The sequence below is a fragment of the Pristis pectinata genome, chromosome 1, assembly GCF_009764475.1.
Source record: "Pristis pectinata isolate sPriPec2 chromosome 1, sPriPec2.1.pri, whole genome shotgun sequence".
Taxonomy (NCBI): Eukaryota; Metazoa; Chordata; class Chondrichthyes; order Rhinopristiformes; family Pristidae; genus Pristis; species Pristis pectinata.
In genome coordinates, this window is record NC_067405.1 from 108,163,611 (window position 1) to 108,176,144 (window position 12,534).

General features: G+C 38.0%; 1 protein-coding gene across 6 annotated transcripts in view; it reads left to right on the forward strand.

Moving 5' to 3' along the window:
- Positions 1-69: 69 nt before the first annotated feature.
- ralgapa1 (Ral GTPase activating protein catalytic subunit alpha 1) overlaps positions 70-12,534 on the forward strand; it is a 142,038-nt gene continuing 129,573 nt past the window's right edge. For 5 of the 6 annotated variants that reach the window (XM_052045813.1, XM_052045987.1, XM_052008932.1 and 2 more), the window contains exons 1-2: positions 192-660; positions 10,230-10,340. In XM_052045813.1, coding sequence (XP_051901773.1) covers positions 555-660; positions 10,230-10,340 — 217 coding nt within the window. In that variant the 5' untranslated portion in view covers positions 192-554. Of the gene's footprint in view, positions 661-10,229; positions 10,341-12,534 lie in introns of all 6 variants that reach the window. The other variant, XM_052045902.1, reaches the window with a different exon arrangement.

Consider the following 12,534-nt stretch of genomic DNA (forward strand, 5'->3'; position numbering starts at 1 on the left):
CGGCCGCGGTTTGGGCGCTGAGCGCGCCGTGCACGTTGGGTGTTGTAGTCCAATACCCGGATAGGCCGTGAGCGACTCAACGTGCAGGACTACAAAGCCCGAAAACCTCAGCGACGGGCGCCCGTAAATAGTGGGAAAGCAGCCTTGATTAAGCAGTAACCGAGCAGTCGATAGACAAGAACCAGAGGCTGGGGTTATGAAGCATTTCAGAGCAGCTAGCTCGCGTTGTAGGGTAACTGTCTGAAGTGGAAGTACGTTGCGATATGAAGGCTGGAGTCAGAATGCTAGTGGGTTTTGCCGGCTGCTCGAAATTCTCTGGTTTCGATGAAGCGTGCCGGTTGTTTGTCCTGCTGAAGTCGGCCATGTTGGCGGCTGACGGTTGATGCTGGGCAGTGTTCGCTCGGGGCCGCGGCCGCTTACATGGGGCTGCGCTTTCCACACGCTCTCTCGGTTATGAGGAGTTTCTTAGGTTGTGACTTTGATCTTTATTTCGCATAAAACTTTAAAGCAGCAAAAGAAAACGGTGCGTCTGGCGCTTTAACTCAAGGAGCGGAATGTTTTCTAAAAAAACTCACGGCGACGTGAAGAAATCGACACAGAAAGTCTTGGATCCGAAGAAAGATGTCCTGACTAGATTAAAGCATCTGAGGGTTGTCATAGGTTGGTATCACGTAGCTGGGCTGCCTGTTGAAATTGCAGAACCCAACAACACAATCCTGTTCCACTGAACGTAATTTCTGGTCATAATACAGTGTTGTACGAGGCATAATGGCAGGCAGCCCTTGTTTGTGGGTTAATCCAGCTTTTGTTTTCTTTAGGCTGATTTGTTGTTGGGTCTGTTTCTAATATTGAGTCCTCAATATTTCCTGAATCGTTACTGTTAGAGATGGAGATCTTGTTGTACGTCGGATGTATCTCTTCCATTCTTTCCAAAGATTAAATGGCCAGATCATTCCAAAGATATCCACTGATTAGATGGCTAACGTTTTCTCCCTTTTGTCTAAATATTTAAAATGCAGTAATTGGAAAACAAGTATCCTGACTTTTATGGGTGTAATTTTGATTTGCATTTTAGTGTATTTGGAGTATACAGACGTCTTTCAATTTCAAGAGATGCAGCAGTGTATTTTGAAAGTTATTTGGAAAAGTAAACATATTTAACTATTCTTCAATTTAACTAGTTTAATGATTTAATAAGTTCCAAACAGGAAATAATTGGGTGTGCACCATGCTAACACAAGTTCTCCATGACTTGGTTGATTTTTCTGCTTGTAAGATTAAAATATGAGAAAGTAAATGTAATTAGTACTCTTCCTTCTTTCTTTACTGAACAATTGTAGATTTGAGAGCCTATTTTCTTTGAATGTTTATTTTTTTACTATTCATTATAGCTTTTCATTCTAATAAAGTTTCAGTTTCAAAAAAAATTTCTATTTTGATTGCAAAAAAAAGGTGATGTTTATAGAACGTATGGAATGAATCAATGAAATGCTCTGATGCTGTACTGTTGTTCCTTGTGCTTTTTTATGATTGTTAACTTCTTGTAGCCGTGTCAATGTTTTGTGATCTCTTTAGTCCTAGGTCAAGAGATGTGTTTATTCACCTTGAATTAAGTGCTAGAATTTCAGCATAGCTGCAAATAAAACTGAAAGTTGGTGTAAATGTCGCTGATCCTAGTGAGGAATTGTTAAACTGCTAATGGGTCTATTAGACAGTATTTTTTAAAATTAAATCAAAGCTATAACCCAACTTTCTCTCTACTAAAAGCATTGAAGCTTTATCAGGCAAGGCAAATATGTTGAGTAATATAAATGCAAGTCCAATAAATGCACTATCATTCATTATTATTTAAAAATCTGTTCTGAACAGAAGAGTTGAGTGTTTATTTTTCAATGTACGATTTTAAAATGCATTACTATATTTGCACAATACGTCGCTTGTAGCTCAATGATAGCACTTGCACCTTTTGAATTAAATGGCATAATGCTTAAATACCACTGCAGGGACTTGTCCACAAAATCTAGGCCAAATTTCTAATGTTCTTCTGGCTAGATGTTAAGCTGAGGACCCAACTGCTCTTTGTTTGATATAATACATCCTGCAGCAGCAATTCAAGGAAAAGTGTTGTTCTTCATGGCTTAGCCAAAGTTTATTTTTCAGTTGGCATTGTTTTTTTTGGATTACATCTTGATATTATCTAGTTGCTTGTGGGGCCTTGTGTTCGAATATATTCCAGTAACACATCTCAAAAGTTATATTTAATTTCAGTCAAAACGTCAATTTAGGATTGCAATTTAAAAATCTGGATCATACAGGACAATCACATATTGTATCAGTACCCCTCCTTTTTAGCTGCAGTCATTTAAGCAACTGGAGCATATTCTATTGATCTCCTGACTTCTGCCTTGTAGATGACAGAAAGATTGTTTAGAAGTCAGGAGTCAAACACTGCGGGATCTGTAGCCTTAGATGTTCCCTTCCACACTTTTTCTGTGGTGGGTTCAGTTAAATCTCTGATCAATGATGAAACTATTTCTTTCTCCCACCCAAACTTGCCAATACAAAAGAAATATTTATACTTAAATTGTCTTTCAAGACATAGGAAGATCCTGAAGTACTTATTTTTTTAGAGAAGTATAGTACTTTTGAAAAACAAAAAAAATTAGGCAGTCAATTGACACTGTCAGTTCCCAAAAATGTAAATTTGCTAATGACCAGATAATGTTTAGATGTTGTTACTTGGAATATGTTATCCAAACAACAGTCAGCACCTTTTGGGTCTTGCTTTTCACCTTCATTGTTCTCGGATTAATCCCAGTTTCTCCAATGATTAAGGTTTAGTAAATTTTTTTCATTTTGGTAAATTTCCTTTATACTCTTTCCAAGGCTTCTGATATACTCCCTATAGTGGGAGGTACAGAATTGTATGCAGTCCCCTAGCCGACCCCATGCCAGTGATTTGTAAAGGTTTAGCATGACTTCCTTGCTTTTGCACTTAATTCCCCTATTTACAAAACAAAGTTACCCCTCTTTCTTAACTGTCCTATCGATGTGCCCTGCCCCAACTACTTTTGTGAAGATAGATGAAAGTACTTGCTCAGCTTTTGTTTCAGATCCCATGACTTTCAATAAACTCTTGTGCTCCTTTGTTTAAAAAGGCAGGGGAGAGAGGGAAATTTTGTTTAAAAAGGCAGGGGAGAGAGGGAAATTGCGAAAAGGGGTTAAGACAAAATAAAAGGTTCGATAAATGTCAGATACTGGATGCAGTAGAAAGCCAGGCAGATTGCAGAGAATAGAAGGGGAATCAAAGAGTGTCTGAGAAGAGATTTGGGCAATATATTTAAAAACATAAGTTCTCTTTGTAAGTACAAGAAGTAAAATGGATATTTTTAAGGAGTAGTGGAGTTGATCAGGATCAAAAGGAGTCCATTGAGGGCAGAGAGCAGGATTGAGATAACAAGTGAGTACACTGCATTTCTTTTCACTAATATTGCAGAAGGCAATAGGGAAAGTTGGGTTTGTACATATGTTTTAATAGTATGGATTTGATAGACCAGTTGGCCTCCTATGTCGTATATAAATATGAGAAAGCTCTGGCTGCGATCTTTTACTTTACCTTGGTGGGGAGAAAGCATGATGCTAAAAAGCTGAAGGAATGGAAATGTGGCATCCTTGTTCAAAAAAAAGTGATATACTGATTGGCCTAGTCACAGATTTATCAGTGCTGTGAAAACAAAAGATTATTGAGGACAAAATAAGATACATGTGGAGAATCAAGCATTAATAAGAGATGGCCGGTACGGATGTCATTAACATTGAAACATAAGAAATAGAAACAAGAACATTCAATTGGTCACTCACGCCTGCTCCACATTTCAACAAGACCATGGTGACAATTTTACCCCTGCCATTTTCCTGCACCAATGCCATATCCCTTGATTTTGTTAATATCTAAAAATCTATCAGTACTGTCTTGAATATACTTAACAAGTGAGCCTCCACAACCCTCTTCAGTGGAGAATTCCAAAGATTCGCTATCTTCTGAATGAGGAGATTTTTTGCAAACCCCTTTTCAGATTGCCACTTCTGTTTTCAGGTTCTAGATACCTGAGTCAGGGGAGACATGAACTTCTCATCTGCCCAGTTAAAGACTGTAAGAATTGTGTACATTGATCACCTCTCATTATTCTGAATTCCAGAAAGATTGGCCAAACCCCTCATTCCAGGAATGAATCTGGTAAACCTTTGCAGCACTCCCTTCACTGCAAGTGTTATCTTTTTGTTGATAGGGAGACTAGACCTATACACAATATTCCAGGTGCAGACTTGCCAGAGAGTAAGACTTCTCTAATATTGTACTCAAATGCTCTTGCAATAAAAGCTAACAAATTGTTTGGCTTCCTAATTGAGTCAAGGACATCCAGATTCCCTGGATCACCAATATCTTTCAGTCTCTCGTCATTGAAAAATATCCTGCCTTTCTATTTCAATTGTACCTAAGTGGAAAACCTCACATTTTTCCTCATTATATTCCATCTGCCTTGTCTTTTCTCATTTACTTAGTCTCTCAATGTATCCCTGAATCCTCTCTGTTACCTCCTCACTCTTGAAGCCAGCACTTGACTTCGATAAGCAAACCTGGATAAATTGCACTTGGTCCCTTGCCAAAACATTGATGTAGATCTGGGACCCTAATCCCTGTAGCACTCCAATAGTCACAACCTCACAACATGAAATCACCCATTCATTTGTATTGTTTTCTGACAATTAATGAATCCTCAGTTATGTCAGTATATTACCCCCAGTACTGTATGCTAAATTTTTTTGACTAACTTCTTGGGGCATGTTATCAAAGACCTCTGAAAGGTCAAATGCACTACATCAGTTTGTTCACCATTATTTGTTCTGCTAGTTACAACCTTTTTTAAAAAAAACCTTCAGATATCTCAAATGTAATTTCTTTGTCATAAATCCATGTTGATTCAGCCCAATTGTATTATTATTCTCTGATTGCCTTATTTGTTAAGAATGGATTTCAGCATCTTCCCTTGTACTGATGTCAGGCTAACAGGCCTATAGATCCCTGTTTTCCATCTTCCTCCTTATGTGAGGGGTATTTTATCCAATCTATCAGAACCATTGTCAAATCCATTGAATTTTGGAAGATGACAGCAAATGCTTCACTATCTCCATCATCTCTTCAAAATCCTAGGATGCAGGCATCAGGTTCTGGAGTTCTTAACCTTCCAGTCCATTAATTGCTCCAATATTAACTTTTTATTACTAATGCTAATTTCTTTGAGCACCTCATTTGCTGTAGGCTTGTAGTTCTCCACTATTTCCAAAAGATTTGTCTCTTATGAAGACAGACACAAAATGTTTATTTTCTTGTTTCCTAATGCAATTTCTTTCTCAGTTTATAAGACACCCACATTAACTCCAGTTTATCTTTTCCCTAATATTGTACTCAAATACATTTCCATAGAAAGACTTTGCTCTTTGCATTTCTTGCTAACCTACTCTTGTATTTCTACTTTCCCTTATCAATGCCTTGGTCCTCCTTCATTTGAAATGTTCTCATTCCTTAGTGCCTCTTTTGGCAATATTGAACTTGTTAAAGAGAAATAGTTGACTAGAATTCTTTGACAATGCACCATAGAGGTTTGATCATGGTACTTCAACAGTTTTTTGCCATATAGACATTCAAAAATGCATTTATTCCTCCTTCGTCTACTCTGTTCTCCATGTTTTATCCAGGTTTTCTTTGTATCTATCTTTGCTGATTGTTTCAGTTGCTCCGTGGATATTTTCCAAATTCCAACCTCTCCTTTGATGAAGAAATTACATTTGTCTGTTTTTATGTTTTTAACTAAATTGGTTCTGGTCTCACCCACAAGTAGAAACAGTTCCTACTGAAATCTTTTAATCTTAGTTAAGACCTCTATCAAGTTACCTTGTTCCGCCCCAACCCCAAAAACCTCTAGAGGAGAAAAAAATGCCACAACTTGTATAATCTTTCTTGGTATGTATTGTTTCATAGTTTTGTTATCATTCTGATAGTCATGGACAGATACGTCAGGGAAAGAAGCCCTTCAGCTCACCAAGTCGCAACAACCACGCATTTACACTATTCCTATGTTAATTCTGTTTATTTATTCTCCCTGCATTCTCATCAACTCCCCCAAGATCCTACCATTCACCCACGCACTAGGGTAAATTTACAGTGACCAATTAATCTGCCAGCCTGCACATTTTTGGGATGTATTGAGGGGGGGGGGAGCAGGAATTCTAATAAATATTTTGTACCCTCAGGCAGCGTATTTGTATCCTCTTTTGTAGCATTGATCTTAGAGCTATACGGTATTCCCTGTATGATCCAAGCAAGGTTCACCCATGATCCCAGTAATTGCTGACTTGCATTATATCCTAGTTAACCATTTCTTCATTTTTTATATTTTCAGAAAAGCAAAATGCTGAAATACTCGGTAGATTAGGCAGCATCAATGGAGAGAGACGCATTTCACATCAATGACATTTTGTGCTAATCATGCCACCATCCCCCACCGCCTCCCTGCAACTTGAAAATAACTTGAAAATCAAAAGAACTGAAGCTGCTGAAAATCTGTTATAAAAACAGGAAAATGCAATAAATGTTCAGCTGCCACATAACAGCTGTGGAAAGAGAAACCATTAACTTTCGGGTCTGAAACCCTTCTTCTGAACTGGGAGAGGGAGAGAAAACAAGTTAGTTTTCATTAGCAGAGAAGATGGGGGAGGGATGGGAATAACCAAGGGAATATCTCTGATGAGGTGAGATTAAATGGGTTCATGTGGCAGTTAGAAGGCAAGCATGCCATACACTTTTACCACTCTATCTACTTGCATTGCCACTTTCAGGGAGGTAGGGACATAGACCCCAAGATTCCTCTGTACATCAATGCTGTTAGGGTCCTCCTATTAATAAAATACTTCTTTGCCTGTGTTATGTGTTGCTATAGCATAGCTGTGGGACATGATTAGCAGGCCAGGTTATACTAATTGGAGAGAGAAAAACTAAGCCAAAATGATAGATGGAGAGAATGGCTAGTTCTGATGCGTATAGAAGACGGAGTGAGCAACCTAAAAGTTGGAGAATTCAAGTTTGTTCAGAAGGCTGCAATGTACATGGATGAAAGATGAGTTGTTGTTCTGCAAACTTGTGTTGGGCCTCTTTTTAACAGTGCACGAGGCCACAGACCGATAGATCAGAATGGAATGTGGATGAAGAATTAGAGTGGCGGGCAGTTGGATGCTCAGGATTACTGAATCTGTGTCTGATCTCTCTAATGTAAAGGAGACCAGATTGTGAATAAACGCAGTACACCAGATTGGAAGATGTGTAAATGAATCACGGCTTCACTGGGAAAACTGCTTGGGTTCCTGGATGGTGGGAAGGGAAGAGATGAAAAGACAGGTGTTACAAATCCTGTGATTGCATGGGAATGTGGGGATGGAAGTGTGGACTAAAGACTCGTAAAGGAGTGATGACTTTCAAATGCTGAGAGGAGAGGGGACTGACTATGTCTGGTAGTGGAATCTTGTTGGAGCTGGTGGAAAGGGCAAAGGATGATCTGTTGAATGTGGAGGCTAACGGGATAGAAGTTGAGGTCCAGGAAACCTCTGTTCCTGCTCTTTCTGGGGGTGGGGGGAGAGACCAGAGGTGGAGGGAATAGATGAGATGTGATCAAAGGAGGGGAAGCTGGAACAGGAGGAAGCAAAACATTTCAGAGGCACCTGTGCAGAAAGTCTCATCATTGGAGCAAATATGTGATGGAGAAACTGGGAAAATAAAATGGAGTCCTTGCAGGAGGCCAGGCAAGAGCAAGTATAATTAAAATAGCTTTGAGATTCTGTGGGCTTGTAATAGCTGCTTGTAGCAAGGCTGCAAGGAGAAGCAGAGATGGACCACAAGAAAGAGTGGAAATTGGCAACAAAAGAACTGAAATTTTCTCGTTCTGTGGTAGTGCAGAAAACAACACCAATGCAGTCGTCAATGTACTTGAAAAAGAGTTGAGGGAGTGGGCCTGAGTAAAGCTTGAAACAAAGATTGTTCCATATTTACCATAAAAGATGGGTGTAGCTTGGTACTATGTGGGTGTTTACACTGATACCTTTTGATCTGGAGAAAGCGAATGAAGTTGAAGGAGCACTTGTTCAATGTGAGGATGAGTTCAGCCAGGTATACTGTATGTGTGTTAGTGGAGAGGAACTGGTAGCTCAAACAAGAGGCATAGGGCCCAATTAAGTTGTTTTCTCCCTTTTCCAGTTCTGAGGAAGTGGATTGGTCCTGACATGTTAACCATGTTTTTCACAGATTCTACCTGACCTACTCTGTTTCCAGCATTTTCTGTTTAAATTTCAGATTTCCAGCATGTGTAGTTTTTTAAGTTATGTTTAAAATTTTCTTTTCTGTTTTCAAATCCCATCCATGCCCATCTGTAATTTTTTTTTCCAGCCTTTAAACATTTTGGATATCTGCACTTTTGTTTATTTTCCTGTTGCTTATTCTCAGATTTAATCACTCCATTATTGGCAGTTGTGCCTTTTCCCAAGCATTTGGTCATCTGCCCTAATGCCCTTTTTAACATGGCTCCTGTCATATATAGTTCAATATCAGTCCTGGGATATTTTGCAATGTTAAAGGCACTTTATAGTGTAATTGTAGTTCTCATTTGTTTAGTCACATGTTTTACATACGTCTGTTAGCACTGGCATTAAATATTATCAAATAAAAGCCACATGCTGTCCCATAAAAGATATAAGAAAAGTCATTTTGTAGGTGAACTGAGAGCCAGTCCAAAGCAATTTAAGCACAGGCTTAGGATGGGTCTGCAGCTCACAAACACAGCAGCAAACATATTTGGCTCATATCTGCAGGACAGTTGTGAGGGGAAAATATGTATATAATTTTAAAGGAACTAAATATATAAAGTTATATATTTACATGGATGATTGGTTGTGGTGTATTTGTTAGCAGCCTGCAGCAGCTACAAAAAGGTGATTTAAGATTTGAAAAGATCAGATGTATTTCCTGTACTACCACATCCTTACTTTGATGATTATTTTGCAATAACGAATTGGCTTTAAGTATATTAGCACTACTATGTGACATATTTGTATTTGCACGTGAGGTGGGATTAGTACTACTGGCTCTAGGTTTCACAATCATGTTTACCAGAATTTGAACTCCAGCTTCATTGGTTTTCTGGATTGTAGAGTAAGGTTGACTTCATGTTAAATGTATCTTTCTTTCTTTTTCAATCTTTTTATTAGTTTTCAAATTAATACAGATTAATATATAACATCAGTGTTTGTACATGTAATACAAAGAGATCGGAAGAGCAATCATGGCATGGATAATCATAAAAAACAATAAAGTATATAAAAAAATCTGTAGATCCAACGATCTCTTAGTGAATTAATATAATATAAAAGAAAGAAGAAGATTTATTATAAAAAAATAAAAGAAAGAAAAAAAAATCCCCAAAACAGTAGGAAAATTTATAAACAGTATATCAAACCAAACTAAGCTAAGGAAAAAAAAATTCAAAAAAAAACAAACAGGAAAAAAAAACTGGACTAAAATTTCTCAGTGGAAACAGAACAATATTATGTCGTCAACTCCATTCCTCTAAGTTGAAAGGTTATTACAAGGGAATCTATATCATGTGAAAATATTGAATAAATGGACTCCAAACTTCCTCAAATTTAAGCGAAGGATCAACAGTACCACTCCTAATTTTTTCCAAGTTTAAACATGATATGGTTTGAGAGAACCATTGAAAAGTAGCAGGGGGTATTGGATCCTTCCATTTAAGCAAAATGGACTGCTTGGCCATTAAGGTAACAAAGGCAATCATACGGTTAGCGGAGGCAGATAGATGGCCGGACTCTATCCTTGGTAATCCAAAAATTGCAGTGATAGGATGAGGTTGTAAATCAATCTTCAATACATTTGAAATAATGTTAAAAATATCTTTCCAATATTTTTCCAAAAGAGGACAGGACCAAAACATGTGTCAAAGAAGCCACATTCGATTTACATCTGTCACATATAGGATTTATATGTTGATTAAAAACGAGCTAGCTTATCTTTTGACATATGGGTCCTGTGAAAATGTATCAGAACAATATGAACGTTGATGAAATAAATCTGAGGTACTGACCCTCCTATTTATTTTTACTTGTAGAAAACTCTGAACCAAATGATTTGAAGCCATTCTTTGATCAAACATATTCACACATTTACTATGTATTCTTTGAAAATTTTGTGACCATTGAAGCCAGCCTAAAGCAAAAAGGTAAGAATAAAGCTTTTCTTTTGATTGTATGAAAAATAATAATTTGTGGAACTAATGGAGACTCTGGGCATGAAAAGTGAGACCATTCATTTGAGTTTTGATTCATTTTCTTTGCACTAATTCGGTTGGATAAGGGTCCACTGTACTAAGGAATTTGATGTTTAAGATGGGGTAATTGTTGCTTCATTATTTTGTGAATAATGAATAAGGTGGTATTCTGTGGTGTTGTGTAGTGCTTAGTGTGCTTAATTATTTGTGCAGATGTGGGACATTAATGTTATGTTTCTTGCAAATAAGTCACTATGGCTACCAGGCAAAATAAATCATTAGTTGACTTTGGAGGAGATTTATTTTGTTTTACCTGAGATTCTGCAAATGTATTGCTCAGGTTACTTGAGGACAATGAGTGGATTATGTTGATAAATCTATTTTGATTAAATTGTGACTTTTTTTAAATAAAATTCATTTTTGGGATCTGGGCATTGCTGACAAGACTGGCATCTATTGTCCATCTCTAACTGCACTTGAGAAGGTAGTGTTGACCAGCCACCTTCTACTAAAGTTCAGCATTACCTTTTGGGAAAGGATTTCCTATGTTTGGACCCAGTGACTATGAAGGATCAGCAGCATATTAACAAGTCAGAATGGTGTGTGACTTGGAGTGAAACCAGCACCTGCTACCTTTGTCCCTTCTTGGCAGCAGAGATCATAAGTTTGGGAACTCCTGTCATAATACTCTGGGCAGAGCATTTTAAAGAGCTTGCATGCTGGAACCACTATGTGCTGACAGTGGAGGGAGTGAATATTTGGGGTAGTTGATGGAGCAGGTTGCTTTGTCCTTGAAGGGCATTGGGCTTCTTTAGAGTTGTTGGTACTGCACTCCTCCAGATGAATATACAGCATTCAATTGCATTCTTGACTTGAGCCCAGTAGAAGGTGGAAAGTCCTTTGGGTATTAGGAGGTGAGTTGCTCATCAAGGTCATCCGGACTCTGACTTGCCATATTCTTTATGTGGATGGTCCAGTTGAGTTTCTGGTCAAAGGTGACCCTTCCCAGGATATTGATAATGGGAACCCTGTGATTGTAATGATAATAAATATTAAGGGTGGGCTTTTCTTGTTGGAGATGTTCATTGCTTGGCACTACTTATCACTTAACAGCTCATGCCTAAACGTTGTCTGGGTTTTGCTGCTTATAGGCATGGTCTGCTTCATTTACTGAGAACTTGCTAATGGAGTTGATCATTGTGCAATCATTGGTGAAGATCTCACCTCTTGATGTGCCTATGTTTGAGCACTGGAAATTATTTTAATTTTTTTTCTGGAACTTCTCATTTTCCATCAGCTCATAAGGAAAAAATATTTCTCAATCCATTCTTGCCCTTCCCAAAATTCATTGTTTTTACTTAGCTTTTGTCAGCCGTGGCTCAGTTGATTGCATCTTTTCTTTGAGGTACAAGTTTGCGATTCAGATCACACTGTACAAATCTGGAGAGAAAAATCTAGACTAACTCTCCAATCCAATATCGAGGGAGCGCTGCTTGATGAAGGTTTCATCTTTTAGATGAGGCATTAAACAAGTTCCCATCCGCTCTTAGATGATTGAAATGGTGACATGAGGTCTCTCGCAGAGAAGAACGGGGAGCTCTCCTACATCATTAATGCATCAATCTATATAACTGAAAAACATTTTTTGGTCATTATCACACAGCTGTGTGAGCTCACTTTGTGCAAATTGGCTGCTCTGTTTCCTATGTTCAAATAGTGACTATATTTAAGGTACTCCATTGGCTCCAAGTTGCCTTTGGTCATCTGGAAGGGTACTATAGTACATAATGTCTTCCTCCAAATTCAGTCACATCAGTTTCAGTTTTGTAAAATACATCATAACTACTTCCTTCATTTTCGTTTACTAATTTTACTCTGGATGAATAAATGATACTAATAATCAAACTATTTTCTTGCATTTAATGGATGACCACTGTAGCATGTCCTCTTGAGGAGTTAGAAACTTCTTTTCCTTTGATTATATAATGGATCGATTGATCCAACTTCATTAGAAACTCTTCAAGATCCCTTCCTCCTTCCTCCTTCTGATTGCTTGAGCAATTCGTCATTCTCTGTCGAAAAGAAATGTAGGAAAGAGACACTTTCTCATTCAACTCCCTTCAATTCTCATTCTAATTAATGCAGT